Raw genomic sequence first — 20,265 nt, forward strand, 5'->3', positions numbered from 1 at the left:
ACTTTAAATGCTGATATTTAAAAAAGATCTAGAAAAAGACATTTTCTTTACAAAGATCTAACCCTGGTTACAACTGGCATGACATGATAAAGTTAAAAATCATGAGTATGAATCACTGGGAATGATGGTATACATGTGGAGATGAATCCATGAAGAGCAGCATTTGATTAGCAATGTGACCTTACATCAGTGAGAGATGATGGTTGTCCCAGGAAAACACAACAACCAGCATAATTTGTTTCTCTTGCGTGTAGGTTCTGTGTAAGATGCACTGATTTCTGCAAGTGTTGGCTAACTTGTTTCTTCTACAGGACGTGGACTGTGGAATGAAAGCTCTCTGCGTTCTAGAGTATGCTACATTCCACAGCATCACCTTATCCTGTGTGAACTGCCTTCACAAGTCTCTCAGGTCAGCCAGCTGAGAGAGCACAGGGAAGGTAGTGCAGCAATGGAGACCGAATCTATGTCACAAAGCAAAGACACTACTGGTCAGGTTTACTCACTGTTCACAATCAGAGGGATATGGTTGTGCTTAGCAGAACAAAAAAAGACCATAACTCCATAACTCTTTCCCTATTAAAATCTCAGCCCTACTCAGACTCTCGACGGTGTGGTGAGATTCCGAGAGAGAAAAAAGAAGTCAGGTCTTACAGAAGACATGAAGGTGGTCAGACTCTTATCAAAGTAAAAAATTGTAACTAGTCAGTTGCAAACCAAGTTCTATGCTTGAATTAGCATTTCAATTTGAGAATACTGCCCGCAGTTTATTTCCCAAAAAACAAAGCCAATCACTTGACTGCCATTTAAGTACATTTATACATATGGAGTGTAAATATCCAGAGTTGTTTCAACTTAGTTCTGATTAATGCATTATACATGTCAATGCAATAGAAAAATATAGCAAAAGGTCCTTTATATTTCATAAACAGTCAAAATCCAACCTCTAAAGTTCATTTGAAATAGAGGCAAGAGAAGTTTCATACAGCTATAAGGGGTGTAATGCCCTCTAGTGGCACACTCAGCAATCTTTGTGAATGTGCTCTGAACACATTTGCGTAAGGTCCCATGCAATCTGTATTACCATAAAGACATCTTAAGCCTGAAAAAGAAGCAGTAGTTTGACTTTATTCTGTCCTTCACTGCACCTCCTAAAGTGCTTAATCTAGTGTGGTACACAAAGCCTTCTGATTGGCTTATTAGCACAGGTACAACTTGAGTAATGTGTGTATGTGCTGGCAGAATTTTCTGACAGAGCGCGCACACACACACACTGCAGAAGCATGTTCATGGATATCACTGATAAGACTAGCAGCCATATGGGAAATCAAAAAACACCTGTAAAAAAACATATTGCATATACATGTTGTAATATGCCTCTTGACACATGCCAGTAGAAAATGTCTAACAAACTATGGTGCAAATAAGTATGAGTTATCTTAAGGCTTCTGAGGGTCCTGGTGAATTCACTGAGATAAAGACAACTGTCCTGAGGTTGGACAGACTAAAGGCAGCTGCAATTTTGAACAAGACAATCTTTCACTCAGAGAATCAGCTTCAGTCTAGCTAAGCATATAATCTGCATCACCCATAAGGACTTCAATAAATCACAAAGACTACTACTAAATGTATTTTATGGTTATCACTACTGTATAGGTTTAAGCATTCAGACATTGCACCATAAGCAGGTGCACTGCTACCTTGTGCTAACATATGTCACGGGCACTTCATGACAGCCCCCCAAACTTTTCAGAGTTTAAGGTGTCTTTGTTCCTTACAAATAATATACTAACAAAGTAGGAGAAGAGGGAGTCAATGCCGTAACTATGGAAATAGTACTACACTTACAAATTCACTTAAAAACAAATGCCAGGCATGGAATGTGCAGCACCTGCAGCAAGCGATGACACCTAGTGTTGGGTAACATTTGGTGAATGAGTAAGGTTGCTGAGCAGCGAGTCTGAGCACTCCTCACTGTCATCCCTGTACTACAGCCTGGCCTCACCTCCCCATGCCACAGCAGCCTGGCCTCACCTCCCCATGCCACAGCAGCCTGGCCTGCACATGCAGATAGGCCTCAGCTGCTGCAGCTGTTCTGATCTTCCGGCCTACTAATTGATTTCACGAGGCCGAGACCAGATGAAATATCGGCCACATTTTTTGGCTACATCATAGCAGCTTTTACATATGGTCACAGGTAGAGCAGCTGTGCAAGGGGAGAATCCCACTTTTTGATTCTTTGAAAACAAATGCCGCGCTGCAAAGACTGCAAAGGTCTCTGCAACAACAGGGAGCGTAGATTTCTCAGACTGGCCAACCGTTTTGCATTGAGTTTAAAAATTCTCCCCTCTCAACCACCATCCTTGTGAGATCTGAAAAATGTGAAGTCCAGGTCTTATTGTGTGCTTGAGAAAAGTAGTGCTTGAACGTGGGTCTGAGCTTCCTTGAGTGAGAATGAACTGTCCTTCAGTTGAAACTACTAAATCCGGACGGGCACTGCACCAGCAGGGCTGAACCTACAGGCCCTCCAGGGGGCAGGGGAGTCCCTGAGCTGAGCCCTTGCGGCCGATCATGGAGGGGTGGAAGTTGGGATGGCGGCGGGCGTGCTTGACGAGGTGATCACTGCGCATGAAGCGCTTGTCGCACAGCGGGCACAGGAAGCGCTTCTCGCCCGTGTGGGTCCGGACATGTCGCGCCAGCTCGTCGGAGCGGGCAAACTTCTTCTCGCAGCCTGGCCAGGCACAGAGGAAGGGCCTTTCACCTGGAACATGCACAGACATCACGCTGCTGGTTCACCACAGTGAGCCTTAAAACCGCCTTAACAGAATCAAGAGAGATCTCTGAAGGGTTTGTGCTTTAGATATTTGATTACTGATTACAGTATCCTCATGCAATTGAAAGGCAAATGTGAATGCATCAATATACTAGTATACATTACTACAGTGAAGCACTGTTACCTTGTATATTAACATGCTAGTTGAGTCATAAGTCTTTGTAATATCAATCTGAATAAGAAAACCAATGCTGATTTCCATGGTGATTGATGCTAGTTATTGCCTTGCTTTTGTATTTCGATTAGATGTGATTTCTGTCCACTGAGTGAACACAGAGCTTCTCCCAGCCATAAAACTGACAAATGTACAATTAATCAATGAAAAGACATGTCTCGGTTCAAATACAAATAAATGGTACTGCCTTCAGGATCAGTTTAACTTGGCACATGTTGGTCTACATACATTAAAAACACTAGATTCACACAGAGAATATGATTTAAATTTAATATTTGGTAGATAAGTTTATTTGGTAACCAGGAAAAAATTCTTTGTGCTGTTTGCTAGATAGCTGTAAATATAAACCAGTGTTATTTTAAAAAAAACCCACTATCATTACCACTATAAATACTGTATTAGGATAATGGATAATGTTCATGTAACAAAAACACCTGAACTTGAACACAAACTAAAGAGATGGATAGCCATTATGATTTAGAGTATAACTGCCAGTAGAGGGACTGCAGGGACTCTGTTAAGAATGCCTTTTGCTGTTGCTTTCAAGGAAAGTGTCTTTTTTCCGCGAACACTGTACTACAGTGTTTGTGTCTATAGTAGTTTGGCAGCCATCTTAGATTCACTGCCGTCATGCTTAATTAAAATAGCCACACATTTCACTGGGTGCAACTAATACAAAACGTCCCTGACTGGATGAGGCCCACAAAGAGCAAGTAGACCCTGCCATGCGCAACAGACACCTTAAAAGAATTGACATACATTTTCGTACCGGATTTTACGGTCTAAGGACGTTTTAACATGTGGTTCCTAAAATGTAGGCCTACAGTAGCTCCAATGGATGGGGTTCTAAAACTTGCTAACTACAGCTATCCCCAAAACGGTTATCTTGGCAACTAACTTTACAGAATTTGCTTTGCTTGGTCTTCCATTTTTTCCCCATTTTCAACTACAGGGTAATAACCCAGTTTGACTGTGTCGCGAAAAAGTAAATTACTTCTGGTAACGACTAACGGGACAGCTAGCTAGCTATTAGCAAAAAGTATAATCACCCTCCCTCATGTAAAAAGGTTCCGAACTGAAGACAAACTTTGTATGAAAGACATACTCTAACTTTGGAACATGCAAAATTAAGACCGGTTTTGAACATAGACTTTGAAAATGAATTGCATCTAGTTAACATTGAGCGTGGGTTTTATATCGCAAACCTGAAGCAAAATAGATAAATGATCAAAGATAATGAATCATTGTAGAGGTTCTGCGCTAAAAATGAATTAATATCATCATTATTTAATATCTACCTGCTTAAATTTTAAATTATGAGAAAATATTTTTTCATTCTAGACACCCTCTCAAAAAACAACACAAACTTTATCTTGCCCTGGTTACTGAGAACTAATTTAATTAACATACGAATCCAGAATACCAGTCCTCCGTTAGATTACATCAAAAATTAATTCAACTTGAATAGACACCCATTTAGATAAACATAGTAGGCTACTGTATAGTAGTCACTGCTGTAAATGCAAATCGTGAAGAGTATGCGTTGTCATGCACTCTCTCTTGGTAACTACTGTGTACTTTTATAAACATTCTCATCAAAGCTGTGCAAGTCGTTACAGCAGTTATTTTAATACAATTTACTCAGCTGATTCATAGTATACTATTGACAGCCCTGCATTGACAAACAATTTAGCACAGGTGACGTGGGAAAAGGATCTGGAAAAACCCGGAAATGTGGCTTTGTTTCGAGGCATATTCCCCGTTGTTTCAAATGTAGCTTCCCCAACACCTGAATTCACTTCTCGTTACAAATCGCAAACTGTTAAATAGGCCTACTGTTATTTTCGTCCAGTCTCATTCCATTCTTTATCTTCTTTGTTCTCCGTTCACCAGGTTTTTTCTTTGTTCGTTACAGTATTGTACTAGAATGACCCCCTTCCAACCCCTCCCCTCTGCCTCCATTCCTCCCTCTCCTCTTCACGCAGATCCAACACATTTTATCTAATGATCTTTTCTGAGTATCTGGTTAGCTAGGGGATTTGAGTGTAAAAGACAGACTAACCAGACTAGTACTATACCTAGGTTGCATTATCAGTTGCTTTTATTGAGATGGATATGACACATAATGTGTGAAGAAGTTCATACTCTTCCTCGCTCACTTAATACCCAGCCAACCACTCACTCCATGCTGAATCCTGGGCATTAGCTAACGTTGCATTGAGTCACTACGTTACCTTGCTAGCCAGCTATTGCACTTTATCAGATCAACAATTTGCTGGACCGATTTAGCTTTTTAAAATAATTTTACAGTCTTTCGCATTCAGATTGAGACTTGTTAGCTACACTTCTGTTAAACTCAAAACAAGTTCATTTTACAGTAAGAGAACGTTAGCTTACACAATACTGCACACCCCTCCTCCCTCCCTGACCGCACCTGTGTGAGTTCTGATATGCGCCTTGAGGTGAGATGATTTTCCATAGACCCGGTCACAGCCATGGAAAGTACAGGGGTGTCGCTTTAGGGGTGACCGAGAAGGCGTTCCGTTCTGGAGCAGATGCAGGGGATTTTGTTGTCCGGGCGTCGGTGTGGACGAGGGGGTCGCGGTCGTTGAGTCAGACAGCGTGGTATATCCGCTTTCCCCATGAGAGAAACGATCCACGTCTCCGATGGAGGAATTACTGCTTTCAGAGTAGGCCGACATAGGTCGTAACTTGTCATGAAGATCCGTGAGAATTCCTGCCACCGTCATAATGTTGCCCCCCTCTTTCAGCATGTCGCGGACCTCCTTGTCCTCACTCGACCCCTCTCTTTCCCCCGGAGGAAGGCCCTGAGGGGGGCCCAGGGCAGCAGTGGTAACCGGGGTAGGACGGTGTAGGACAGGTCCGCTGGATATGGACACCAGGCACTCAGCGGCGAAGTAGTCCGAATAGGCAAACATTGACATGCCTTTTCCTAAAGTAACGTTAGTTGCGCGTGTAGCAAAGGGATGGGAGGAAATTCTTCAATGTGGCTCTGATCGTATTTGTGATTTCGAACTCTGTCGAGCTATCAAGCTTTGTAGCTTTGTTTCAGTCGCTATTTTGACGACAGAATGTTTCGATTTCAAAATACGAACTAAAACAACAGGAAGGAAAATACGTTACCGATACACACCGGCACTCCCATGCGTAGGCTACTCCTAGCCCCAGTGCGTTTGTTATGCTCAGGTCGCTTCATTGTGTCTGAGAAAGCCGGTTGGAGCAACTCACGCCCGGTGTAGGGAATCACGCGGTGACGCCGACTGACGTGAAATGCAGGGGGCGATGAGGAGTTTTTCAGGGATAGATTTGGTGTTTTCCCTGTTGGCTCTATTTTTTATGGCTCAGTTTGCTAAATGGTCGATTAATGATATTTTTAATAGCGCACGAAGGCCATCTAGCAACACAATTGTCACAATTTCAAACCTCCTTAAACAGTGTGCTAAAGATTATGTTAACTATTTTTTATCGTTACAAAATAAAATTGTTAATATTATATACTTCGCATCCATTCGCTCCATTCCTATACCCCGCCCATTCACATCCCACTCTGGAGCGCTGATTGTCTGCCACTTGCACTGATCTGTCTTGGGGGAGAACGTCTTTTGTGCAGCTTTAGTATATGTACTTTGTTCTCTTTCTGAGTGGCTCTGGATAAGAGCGTCTACTAAATGGCATACAAAAAGTGGCTCTAATGTACGTGGAACGTATCAAAGCTCAGGCGACTGGGCAAAGGAAATTTTGTTACTGAACAAACCAAGGAGATTTATAGACCTCTATAAACCGTCTTGAGTAAAGTGCCTTATTGGATTTTATTGCAAATTCTTTTCCTAATGGCAGATGAGTGAGGTCTGCAGGAGGGCATTTATGACAAGCGTTTAAGTTGTCAGTATATGTGATTATCTAAGCAATATTTACCAGCCTAAGTTATAAACCTTCTTGGTCTGTCATAGCAGTTGTAGCTGTGAACACTGAAATGCCTAGTCTAATTCTTTCAGTGCAGCAGTGGTGTAAATCATTATCATTATTATGATATGCTTTATGTGTAATTTTGTTCATCTTATGTAAAACAAACCGAGGATTGAATAAATGAAAATCTCAAACTACCAGGAAACAAAGAAAAACACACAAACCCAACAGAATGCAGCTAGAGGACAAAGTAAATTTCGGAACACTAGCTCCTTGCTCAATAATTTACTGTGATTAAAAACAAACTCAAAAAACGTTGTGGATTGATGCTTTCACAGTGAGCTAATGCCATTCCGTTCTAACCAGGAAATAATATTTTAACCTTTATTCTCTGTTTTAACATATTAGTTGATTGGTAATGGGGAAAACGTTAGCCCCAATGGCAATGTTGCATGCTAATGTTTTTGATAGAAATGTATAGACATATTGATTTAATACCCTGTCACAAATTGGTACTATAGTAGCAGGAGGATGCAACCCAATATGAGCCAACATCAACAGCCACAAAATAGTGTACAAGGGACCTCATCAGAGTAAGGCTGCTCTTGCCACTCAAGTTCACCATTGCACGTAGTAACAGAAGGACAGCAGTGGATTGGTTCAAGTCTTTCACCTCACACCTTGCAGGAGAGTTCCTCTAGAGCACTGATTCTCAATCCTGGGGCCCCCCTGCTCCGCATGTTTTCCATCTTTCCCTGTTCTACCTATCTGACTTAACCCATCAGTGGCACTTTTGATTAGCTGAGCACACCTGATTTAATCAAGAGCATGTTTGGAGCAAGGATAGATAGAAGATATGCAGGACAGGGGGGCCCCAGGAGTAGGATTGAGAAACACTGCTCTAGAGGAAAACAGAGCAAGCTAGCGGCAGCACATCCTGCACTTATGGAGTCAGCCATTTCCTATTGTTTTTTTGCTGGATCCCAATATCTACTGGATCAGCAGTATCCACTAGCCCACAGCATCTTAAGTTATTTAGTTAAAGGGTACTATTCCTCAAACTACCTAGGTAGTATATTTGCTTGTTTTTGCATCTATGTCTGTATAGTGTACAGGAGTATATCTCCACTATGACTTTACATACCACTTCCATGCTGAGGATACTCAACTTTTCTTTTTTTCCTCCCATCTGTCACACAGGTCTCTGCGTGCATCTCAGCTTGTCTGAGGGACATTTCAAGCCAGATGGTGGACTACCACCTCACATTCAACCTAGCTAAGATTGTGATGCTCTACAGCCCCTCCAGGTCCTGACCACTTCAAGACTTCTTTCTTAGCCTATATGCTACAAGCAAGTTTACTGATAGCACTTCTACTGTCAGAAGCCTTGTGGTAATGATTGATAACCAACTGTCCTTCTCTTCACAGGTCTTTTCATATAACATTGAAAGGATCCGCATCTACCTCACTGTGTATTCCACTCAGCTCCTAGTCCAGGCCCTGGTCCTCTCATGTCTGGACTATTGTAACTCCCTCATTGCTTGTCTTCCTGCCTGTGGTATCAAACCCCTGCAGCTAATCCAAAGAGCAGTTGCAGAACTTGTATATAACCTTTAAACATAATCAAATCACACCTGTTACCACTCAAATAAAGTTCAAAACCTTGGTGCTGGCATACAGGACAGTGAATGGGACAGCACCATCATACCTCTGATCAATCTTGAAAACCTACGCACCAGCTAGATCACTCCACTCCACAGCCTTGGGGCAATTGACTGTCCCCTCCTGGTGGGGTCACTGCTCCTAACCATGACGCCTGTCTGTAATGGTCCTCCAATGGTGGAATGAACTGTGGTCAGCACAGCAGATACAGTGGCTATCTTCCGATGCAGACCAAGGGCCCACCTCTTCAAATTGCATTTTGGTTCCACTTCTGTCCCCACAACCTAGCACCTGCTACTTGTACTACTTGTATTACTTGATACGTATTTAACTGTATTATTTCCGTGAGTTGTGGATATTGTGATATTGTGTCTGATTAAGGCCACCTTCATTTCCATTTTTTGAGTCACAAATGCGAACTGAGTGGTATCCCTAAGGTTGTCAGGTGCAGAGACATCAGTGCAGGTCTTAAGCCCTCCTCCATAAAAAGCAACAACGTCCCGTTTGTGGTTTCACCTCTTAAATATGTTCACAGCAGGACACTTCAATCAACTGTTATCATCTGTCACATCTGCAGCGGTCACACCACTCTGTGAAAGACCTTATTGCAAGCCAGTAATAGCATGTGGGTACTTGCAGCAAGGACACTGTACCAGCTTAGTGTCAGGCATGGCAGAATGAGAGTGCTGTTTAATTTGCAGTAATACATGTCCCTTACCACAAGAGCATTTGCGGAGTGGTCTGTACACAGTGGCCTATGTAGTGAAGCAGAGTGGATGAGGTGAAGGGGGAGGGGTGGATGTTACACCCATCTGGCAAGATTATACCTCCTTAACACTCTACTGCTGAAATTTTGGAAGGGGAGGGGTAGACTTAGGGCTTGTAATTTATTAATTAAAACAGGCAGATAATTAGAGATTTTTTGGTACAGATAATAGCCCAGCCCATCTGTCAGGCTGTTCAACACCCCTTTTCCCCATGCACACGCAAATGGCAGTAGTTAAAAGAGCCCTCCACACTCTTAATTACACTCTATTTCTGCTCTCACTTTACAGGTCAACATCTCCATCTCAAGTCTGTGCAAGCCGATGAAAGGTTGTCAAACAGCGTGCACTTTGCTTTGACGCAGGAATTCCAGAACGTTTTCTGAAATAGGGCAATGAGGATTGACGCCAGGAGATGAGGGGAGTCATACCAACTTTGTACTGATGCAGGCAAATGTCATCTTTTTCAAGGCCTGGGCTCCAGTGTAAATCTTTTTTTTCCACCTGAAATGTTCATGTGATCCGTCTCTGTAAAGTCTGCCTAAGGATTAGTACTGTATTATAAAAAACTTCACTTAAAAAGCTACTGGAGACAATATTTTGGTGGTAAAACCAGAAGTGTCTGAAATAGATCATAAAAATGAATAAATCCATGACATATTCTGAAAGTGGAGATCATGGTCACTTTATTGCTTATGTCTCCCAGCTTCCACAATAGTCATTTGACCCTGACAATTGCATTAATATGAAAGACTCTTAAAAACTCCCCACAATAAATCCCACTGGTTACAGAAGTGTTATGGAAAAATAAACAGGAATTTGGAAAAAATGAAAAGATATCATTATATAATTACTTCACCACTGACTATCGCAAATGCAGTTGTCTTGCAGAGAGTATTTTAACATTGTACTGTAGGTATTATATCAGCTCTTGTTTCATACAGAGACTCATACCACATTGTGGGTAACACAGTAATCTGCACATTTACAGTCATTTAAATTTATATCCACAATTTCGAACTTTTATTTTATCTGTAAAATAACTATGACTTTCAACTGACTTCAACACTTTTTATTTCTACTGTATTGATTCAATAGGGCACCACTTTTTTTTAGAAACAGGTATCATCAGAAAACAAATCTCTTGTTTCATCAATTCATGAATTTTATTTTCTATTTCATCATGATTAAGATTTCTGGAAAGAAACCCATCTTTTTAAAACTAAAATTAATTGTAAATAACAAAGCATAGCTGGATACAACAAAACACACCAACACCATCCCACTAACTCCTAAGCCCCGCCCAGAACATCCATTCAGAAAGCTGAAAACAATATTATACAGTTACATACATTTCAGTAATAAAAAGAAGAAAAATCCTATTTACTTTTCTTTGTTTACAGAAAAAGCTCTGTATGTGTCCATCTGGGACTTTCTGTCCTCACACACATTATGGACACCCTACCCCACCCCCCCCAGCCTTTGCTTCCCCTCCCCTCCACCACACACACATGCACACACTGTCATTTCCTAAGATATCTTCAAGTTGTCGGATTCTCCCCGCCATAGGTTTGTGCATTGATGGAAAAACGTATAAAAGCCATCGTGAGTGTTTTCGGAGTGGCTCATCAACGGCTCTGACCAAACTCCACCCTCTCCATTGCACTAAAAGATGTGGTCTCTTGCACTTGCTGCATTTCACAAATGTGTATAAAACTGGAGAGAGAAACTGAGTCACGCTGGTTGCAGACTTCTGTATGTCTTTGGTGCTAATGAGGGAAAACACAGCCCGCCATGACAAATGCATGTTAATGCTATCAAAACCCTCAGCGTCTTTAACTGCGGCTGCTTTATATACATGAGCCAGACACTACAGCTGGACATACTCTTTGCCCACAGTTCCCTTTTATCGCTCCTGTTCACCGCCACTGGTGCTGGCTAGGTGCACACCCCAGTCCTGCGTGGCCTGCCAGCATCTTGCTCAAAAGCTCAATGCACATATTACACATGGACTCTAGCACCGCAGTCACTGACAAGGGAGACCCTCTTACACTTGGTCACAGAAGTTGGGTACAGGTCAGTCCAATTCATGGGTAAACCCAGGCTGAGTTCAAAAATCAGTTTGCTACAATCAAAGAGTAGGACAAGGAAGTAATAGAGCAAAAGCTGGAATCATGCTTAACAAACAAATACCTCAGAAACATCTTGAGTCATCTGGAGCCGAATGCACGTTAATGCACTGCTTTCGAGTATTTGTCAGGGCACTGTGTTCTCCAAACCATGTTACGCTATTGGCTCTGCTGGGTCACGACTGCAACATGAAGCTGCTCTGCTCACTAGTAGAGCAGCATGATAAAACTGAACAGCAGGGGATCACTCACTCAATTCATAACCTGAATTTTCCAAACAAACACAACATCTGGCCATCACAAGTGCAACAAAAAGGTTTTGGTGAGCATTTTCAAATGTCAAATATTGTACCAACAGTAGTTATACCTCCATCCTCTCTTTTTCATTTACATATTATCAATACCCTACATTAAAAAAAAAAACTGATGAATCCTGTGCTAGATTAACCCCTCTTGGTTGCCGTATTAACACACATCCAGGGTAGGAGGTTTTGGCGATTTCCTTCCATTTAATATCTTTGATCCGTTTCTTTAGCAGCATGTTAAGTTAATACTTCATATCTTGCCACACAGCTGACATTAAAACTAGGACCCAGATTTGCATTAGAACTGCCATCGCTAGCACAAGCCTGATTCTTTGCATTTTGTGTTTTGAAGGTATACAATACAATTGTAAGACCACTTTTCACAATCATTAGCTTCAATAATACAAAAAAAAGACAGAATTTATACAACTATGTTCACTGTGTATAGTGATGAACCCTCCCTTTCAAAAACATTTGTTCAGAAAAGAAATCAGTTCTCTGTGAGAACTTCAACAAAGTAAACTGCAAGCATAAACCGGAGATAATGAGGCACCGCTGCAGACTTCCTCGAATGCCTTGGCATTGGGCACCACTGCAGCAGAAATGGGGTACAGTGATGAGAGAGACAGGATTTTGTGGCTCCCAGACTACTGGTGCGAAATGTCTACACTATTGGGCTGTGTCTTGGAGGTCAACTCGCACAACCCATCAATGACAACATATGCAATACACTACGCTGTACAGTTCTGTGCCATTAGTGCCTCAACAGGTATAACCATGACAACCCATTCAGTTACGTTTAATTAAACAAATCAGTGACATCTGGAACAAAATCCAAAGCAATATTTTACAAGATATTTCAAACTTTGATTTCTGCTCCCTGCATTATCATTTATAATAACAACTATCCCATGTCCCTGTATATTCAAACTTAAATATTCTTTGACTACGAAACAAAACAAAACTAGTCATACATGAATTCAAGGTACGGCTTCACCCACACAACAGGAGAGAGCAATTACAATTATCCACAGTGGAGACACACCTGGTGTCAAATTTTCAGCTAATAGCAAACACAGCACAGTTTTCAACATTTGCCAACAGCTCAAGGCTGGCTGAGTTATGGCTCTCCAGGACCAGCTTCGATCATCACTTTGTTGAATGACATCACTGTGTGGTGTGTCATCACACAGCGTTCTCCTCAAATTGATCATTTGCAATATTGACTTGTTATAAAAATAGATTTTTTTCATTGCTTCAAGATATTTCTCAGCATGTAAATTGTTATAAGAGAGATGTTATAAAGAAACAACAAAAACTGATTTTTTGCAGTGACATCAAATGAAATTAACAGTAGAATAAAAGACAGTACCACTATATAAAAATGCTGTTTCCCTAAGACCTGTTTGCATTAGGGAAGCTGAATTTCTTAAATTTCTGTGAACTTTTAAGTTTTGGAAAAACAACTGTTTACATGTATAAATGTTCCTCTCAGTAATTGTATTCTTTTTCAAACTGTTTCAAACTAACTTGGTTCAGCATGTTTTCTTTCAAGGGACTAGGACTATGCTTTAAGATTAAACACATTCAAAATAAAAGGGTTAATACTACAAATTTGTATTCTGATAAATGGTGGAACCCACAGTTAAAAGTCAAATTGCTCTTTGCTACCTTGGAATTTTTTTTTACATTAGTGGAATTTAATCATTCAAATACAGTGTATGCCATATGTATACACACCCTCTTTTTGAAAACAACTCAGCTTAAACATTTACCAGAAGTCATAATTATTTAATGTTTGGACTCTCGCATGTTTTACAAATGAACGGGGAGCTCTTGTTGTCAGCTGTACAGATCAGCAGCACCAGTTGGGGCTCCCTCCCTAAGGGTCATCCAGAACAATGGGAATGTGCAGTCACACTGGCAGCGGAAGGAAACGAAGAGTCCTCCCAGTGAGAGCTCTCTCCTCAGCCTGAAGCAGTGGTTAACATCAGGGTTCATCTGTCAACGCCACCCACTCATACATTCGGCTCAAACTGGACGAAGGCCCTTGGGAATTAAGGGGGGGGGGGGGGGGGGGCATTGACTCATGGTCACAAAGGCATGCAGGTAGCCATGGTGTACAATGTACTGTTCATTGGGTGAGGGTGGTGATGGTAGGGCACAGTGACAGATGATAATGAGACACCAGACCAGATCGGTCTGGTGTCTCAGTTAAAAACAAGAGACTAAAAAAAAAAGAATGTGCCAAGGATCGTGGGAAATCTGACTTTAGAAAGGATCCCAGAGGGGTGGAAACTTGTCAGAAGTCAGAGGAGACAGAATGGGGAGAAAATGAGGGTTTCTCTGCAACATCTCTCTGCTATGGTGTTTACACGGGAGGCTTTCCATGAGTGTGGACAGACACCACAGGCTCGAGAGGTAGACTCAAGCCAGTATTTCCTCCATGCGCCGTCCATGGAGGGGCCAGAATGGAGAGACAGTGCTGTCTGGGAGGAAACAAGGAGGGTGCAAGAGATGAATGGTGAGTGAGACAGGCAGAGATGTGGGGAAGGGGGGGGGGGGTCTCAGGCGTGCTGAGCGGTCAGCTCCTGGCTGATGAAGCGGCGCAGACGCTCCAGGTACTGGCTGTATAGTTCGATGTCGTTGTGGCCCGCCCCTTCCACCCACAGCGGCTCCACGGCCTTGGGGCAGCGCTCGAAGAGGGCCAGTCCATGAGAGAAGTCGATCACTTCGTCCTCCGTCCCGTGGATGATCAACACAGGTGACGTGATCTTAGACACCTTCTCAATGCTGAGAGACGGACAGACGGAGAGGTGGACAGAGTCAGGGACTGTCTACGCACAACCAGACCAGGAACTGTGATTTTTGAACCTGTTTACATGTATAAATGTTCCTCTCAGCAACTGTATTCTTTTTCAAACTGTTTCAAATTAATTTGGTCCAGCATGATCAAACTAGATCTGACACAGTGCCAGCTACAAGACAGCATGAAGTCCACACACTCAGGTCAGTCTCAGGCTATCACAGAAAAGAAAAATTCATTATGTTTAGTTTTTGTGTATGCGCTGTGTGGTACCACCACTGTATTTACCCTGTGAGACTCAGCATAAAGCTTAAAATGCTGGTGAAAAGAATTTAATTCAGAAGTCTTCTTTCATAAAAGGCTGTACACCCTACTTGGTCTCCTGGGCTTAAAAATGAAATTAAACAATGAGCTTTTAGCTCAGAGACGCACTTCAATGAAAGCAAATGTGTATGGTGATAAGATGGGGGCTGGCCCTTCCATCCCAACAGAAGTAATCTATGTTTGTATCCTGTGCAACAAAATCAATGCCAAAGAAAGCACTTATGTTCTGCTGTTGCACTACTGATTAGAAAGTTGGCAGATTTGATTTTCCCATTGATTCCTGTCTCGGGCTCTCCAACAGACATGTCAAAGTCAAGTCTACCTTCGGCAGCATATGATCCATTGATAGTCAATTCTCAAGTGGCTCTTGAAACAAGCATTGATTGAAACCGGGTTTTTGTCATTTTTACGCAAACACTCCCTTACACTGAGTCTAAATGTGTAGATAACTGGGAAAGAGACTGAGATTCAACCCTGCGGAGCTGTGGAGTTTAAGCTAGTGATCGATAGCTGGACTGTGGCCATCCGGTGCTGATGATGGGACAGCACAGCGGAGGCACTGGAAATGCAGACTTCTCACAACAATCAATGTTATCATTGCTGGCTACGGTTCCATTAAGCCAACTCTTCAGGGTGCGAAAAAAGAATAAATGGATTAAACGTAATGATTTCTTAGGCTGACATTGCACAGGATATGTCTGGCAAACACTGCTTCCACTGCTGTTTGTTAGACACTTGCTGAATGAGCCTGAATAATGATCAAAAATGTATATCAATGACCTTTTGAAGCATGCTATTATTTGCAATTACGAAAAATGAGAAAGCAACAGACTGAGTGAGTGATAATGACAGAGAGGTCATGCTTACTTAGGGAAGGCGTCGAAGCAGTAGGTCTTTTTAGTGTCAGGGAAGGCCACCCTCATCCCGGAGGTCAAGGGGGAGTGTAAGACCACGGCTGCGCACTCATATCGTGACGCCAGGTCAACTGTGGGCACGGTGCCAATGCTCTGCCCATACAAAATGATGTTCTCCGGGCTGATGCCATACCTGTAAGACCAGACAACAGACTAGGCCATTAGTAAGATGGGCACAGCAGCGGGAGAAAAGTGCAGATGTTTAATCAGTCTTCTCATGCTACTGAACAAACTGGAATGCTCTTAAATTAAGCACAAAATGAGACCTTCTACATCTTCCACCCATGTCCCTATGGAGGCCTCGCTCTGATATGAAACTTTACATCATTTATGTGTTTGAGTCCAGTTCACAGACTATGTGATGGATTCTAGTTCAGGGTAAATCTCACACCATATAAGTGATGGCTTTTGAACAATGTCACACCAACTGTCTTTGAGTCCAGTTCAGAGACATGAGCAGAGACAGTCTCTCACTTCAGCCCTGTGATCTGCTCTAGTTCTGATAGGTCTCACAAGGTCTCACACCATGACCAGAGGCAGCATGAGGTGCGCGGTGCTGCAGTACCGTGTGCGCAGAGCCTGCCACGCGGCATCGATGTCAGCGTACAGGTTCTTCTCAGAGGGCTTCCCGGTGCTGACGCCGTAACCCGAGTAATCGTACGAGAAGATATTGCAGTTGATGCGAGTGCCCAGGCCAATGTAGAAACTGCTCATCTGGCCCAGATCCACGGCATTACCGTGAGAGAACAAGACGGTGTACCTGAGGAGCAGCAGAGAGAGAGGACTGGCTATTTAAACAGCACTTGAGGGTACAATATCAGAAAGGCTAAGGAATCTCCTACTTTAGAACAGGATTATATACCAGCAAGTCAGCGAAAATAGTTATGGTTATTAGCTGCGTAATAGACATTTATAATGTGCTAAGATATAGCTGTATGGAGCATCCTGTATATACACATGACATTGTGACAAGACGACATAAAGAGGGAGTCATACATCACGTCCCGTTTCAAAACGAAAAAAAAATGGCCTGTTGTTACAAAGTGCAATGGAAAATTGGCATTGGATAGAAAGAAACTAAGGTCAAAAGTCCACATACTCTATGCTACCATGGGACAACTCCTCTCATTGCAGGACAATGGGTGTAACTACGCACGGTTTGAAGAGAATAAGATCAGTACACTGCAGTGGCAGCACAGAGCCCCAGCCTCACCCCAACAGAACATCTCTAGTGTGAACTGGAATGCTAAATTAGGGCAATGCCAGGACATGTAATGAAGCTTACAAATGCTTTAAAGGGGAGTGGAGCATAACATCACAAGCCTTCTACCAGAAATTATAAGACAGACTTCCATGACGCATTGTAATAGTCATTAAGCCCAATGGCAGTCCAACATGGAATTAGTTTCTTGGAATAAAGACGTGTTTTATTCATAAATATCAGTGTCCCATGACTTTTGGTGGGATAGTGTAATCCTATACTGCAAATGTGATGGATGAACCAAAAAGTTCCCTGCCATAACTGGTATGTCTTTTCCTTTCAGTCACTATGCAACCCCCCTCTCTCTATCCCTTCCTTGCCCCCTCCCGCCTCCCCCCGCCCTCACAAACCTGGCAGCGGGGGCACAGCGGATGTACATGCAGGCTACTCTGTTTCCACGGCTGGAGCGGGTAAGGAAGACCTCAGAGCCGTCCAGTTCTCTCTGGGAGTACTGGAACTCGGCGCGCTCCGTCAGGTGGAGCTTCCAGCGGCCCTCTCCGCTCACGCTCCCGCTACCGCCACCGCCCCCTCCGGCCCCCCCGCCACCCCGGGAGCGGAGGCCCGGTGCGCCCGCTCCTCCGGTGGCTGCGGGCCCTGCCTCCAGGTCTGGGAGAAGGGCGTACGTGGGCTCAGGAGGCAGGAATGCCAACTTGGCAGCGATCCGGCTGGGGCACGGGGGACAACAGAACAGGCAGCACAGCTCACTGATGGGCAGGCCGTTCATCTTTCACTGCAGAATTGAGAGAAAGGGGAGCACCGTTACCACACACACGCGAGCCACCTCAGAACACACAGATACACTTCAGTGTTGAGCACTGACACCAACTGCACTTTACTGTAAACAATTACACACTTTACAAGGAAGGGATATATTGAGAGTAGAATTCCTTCAAAAATCCCAATATTATTTTGCTGTAACTTGGTAACAATTAAGTCAACCCTCCAGCCAGTCCTTTATGAATAACTGAAATGTAACATCACTCTGCTGGTTATCTGCAAAACAAGTAATCATCATTTCACATCTTTACCGGCACACACAAATTACAGCATGGGCTACACCGCACAAACAGAAGCAGCTACAACTTACAACCCGCAACAGTGATATATACAGCTAGCTAGCCACTGTGGTTAGTGCATAGCAAGCGTCAAATACACACCAATCTTCCTTAGTCCACAAAAATGTGATCACGAAGAGTTGGAGACTTACCTACAAAGCTAGCTAACCGGCTAGCAGTTACAGGCAGTCCAGGTAGCTAAATACAATAGGGTGGCTTTAGAGAACCAAAACTTTAGAGATAAAAATGATCTTGCTAGCTAAACTACTGATACTAATGCTGACTTCCGTTTCCTTCAGATAATACCTAACTATGACAGCCCGAAAAAATAGCTATCTAGACTGACAAAATCAGCTCAGCAAATAAGAAATAGCCAGCTAATAAGACCTTTAAATATGTCGGAAAGAGCCAACTATCTAAATGCCACTAGCTACCCACGTCACAACTGGTAATTAAAATGAAGACAAGCGAAACAAAATAAATTAACCGGATACTAGCTATTATAGCTAATAAATAATCTCGCTCTCCTGGCTATACAACAGCAGCAGCAGCAAACCCGAACAGAGGAGAATATTTCCAGTTGCCGGCAACGGATAGCTATTATTGTGCACTGCTAACACCAGGTAGCAAGTTCTAAACCCAGAGAGTTCCGATCATCCGGACGCCGTGAAATGCGTCTGGCTTGTTAGCCAGCATCGGTGAAGCACGGGCTTGCTTTTTACAAACAGAACAAGCCAGCTAGCTAGCCATATACATTCTGTAACCATAGCTAACTAGCTCGCTAGCTAATTAAATCATGACGCTAAAACACATTTTGTAATTGACAGGAAACGAGTCTCGACATCATTGCGATCATAAATATGTATATATAAAATTGAGTACAAGTAGCTGTTTTTTACTAACCGAGGCAGAATCCTACACCACCTGAGATCTCCAGCTAACTAGCTAAATAGCTAGATAGCTATAGTGAAAACACTGATTCTTCAGGAAAAATAAATTTGGTTGCAGGCAACAAGGCAAAACATTCTGAAGCAAAAATGAGACCAATATCCTACGTATCCATCTTGTTCGTTAACAACTGTTGCTAGCTTACTTGTATTATTTACACGACCATTTATCAATCTGTTGGCTAGCTAGCTAATTGTACAGTATTTTTTCCAGTCCTGTCCTACCTCAGCCGGAAGTATTGGAGACAGGACGTGACGGCGAAAGCTCCGTTTTGGCTATAGCGCGCTCGAAAAAGCCGCATACAGGGTAGAAACCTACACACGGACTATTGTCAACGTTCCATCAGAATACATTGTTATACATCCTGCTTACAGGAGGTCGGTTCATAGAATTGTTTGCTTCCTCACATCTACAGTCCGAATTTACTTCGAAAAACACTTCCGTAAAGGCTGAGACTCGATTTACGGCTCTAAGTCACCACTAAAAGTGAAACGCAAACTAGAATAACATTTATGGAATATCCTTATTTCATGCAATGAAACAATGTCCAAAGGGCATATGAAGAGTAGCAGCTAAAAGAGAAAAAATGTAAACCGGTCTTAACAAATATAAGCATATAGATAGATCCATATCTGTTTTTATAATCTTCATTGGTGGTTGAGCAATGAAATTTACAGCATTTTGAAAAAAAAGTACATATTCTTAAATAAAAAGAATGCTGATACCTGTCCACACTTGAGAAAATACATTGGAAAATTTAATCAATATAACATTTAAAGGTTCAAATTGTAATAACAATGCACTTGTATAATGCCCCTGTGGAACAGAAGATTACATTTTGATCTTGCAATTGTCCTGGTAATTGAAAAATATGGCTCATTACTGTAAATCTTATGGCTTGCATTGTCACTCAGTGCCAAAAAACAGAATGTAACAAACAAGGTAAGAAACCTGATGGCTCGATTTATTCGCTCCCTTAAACAATTGATTGGGCTAGCAAATACTTCACCCATTCTAAACTATTAGTATTGCAGGATAGCAGAAGTGGATCAACTTGTGTCGTTTAAACATACAACAGAATTTGTTCTTACCCAAATTGTCAAGTCAGATGCCATCGTAAATACACATTCTCCCTGACAGAACAAATAGTACTAAATTTTGTTGT

The 20,265-nt window shown here is 42.4% G+C and overlaps 2 protein-coding genes across 6 annotated transcripts; both read right to left on the minus strand.

Annotated features, from left to right (window-relative positions):
• Positions 1-1,998: 1,998 nt before the first annotated feature.
• LOC118773113 (Krueppel-like factor 9) lies at positions 1,999-6,201 on the minus strand. Its single transcript, XM_036521885.1, has 2 exons — positions 5,440-6,201; positions 1,999-2,758 (listed from the first exon to the last, which is right to left on the minus strand). The coding sequence occupies exons 1-2, from the start codon at positions 5,948-5,950 to the stop codon at positions 2,514-2,516; spliced, it is 756 nt and encodes a 251-aa protein (XP_036377778.1). The 5' UTR covers positions 5,951-6,201; the 3' UTR covers positions 1,999-2,513.
• An 8,150-nt stretch (positions 6,202-14,351) lies between these two features.
• abhd17ab (abhydrolase domain containing 17A, depalmitoylase b) lies at positions 14,352-19,385 on the minus strand. Of its 5 annotated transcripts, XM_036522588.1 has the most exons (6): positions 19,056-19,312; positions 18,305-18,350; positions 17,448-17,827; positions 16,402-16,596; positions 15,790-15,969; positions 14,352-14,585 (listed from the first exon to the last, which is right to left on the minus strand). In XM_036522588.1, exons 3-6 carry the CDS (start codon positions 17,819-17,821, stop codon positions 14,360-14,362), a joined length of 975 nt encoding a protein of 324 aa, XP_036378481.1. In that variant the 5' UTR covers positions 17,822-17,827; positions 18,305-18,350; positions 19,056-19,312; the 3' UTR covers positions 14,352-14,359. The 5 variants fall into 5 exon arrangements, with proteins under 5 accessions (XP_036378481.1, XP_036378482.1, XP_036378483.1 ...); XM_036522589.1 differs by lacking the exons at positions 18,305-18,350; positions 19,056-19,312 and adding an exon at positions 19,325-19,385; XM_036522590.1 differs by lacking the exon at positions 18,305-18,350 and having other exon boundaries at positions 19,246-19,321.
• Positions 19,386-20,265: the final 880 nt, after the last annotated feature.

This window comes from Megalops cyprinoides, chromosome 2 (genome assembly GCF_013368585.1).
Source record: "Megalops cyprinoides isolate fMegCyp1 chromosome 2, fMegCyp1.pri, whole genome shotgun sequence".
Lineage (NCBI taxonomy): Eukaryota > Metazoa > Chordata > Actinopteri > Elopiformes > Megalopidae > Megalops > Megalops cyprinoides.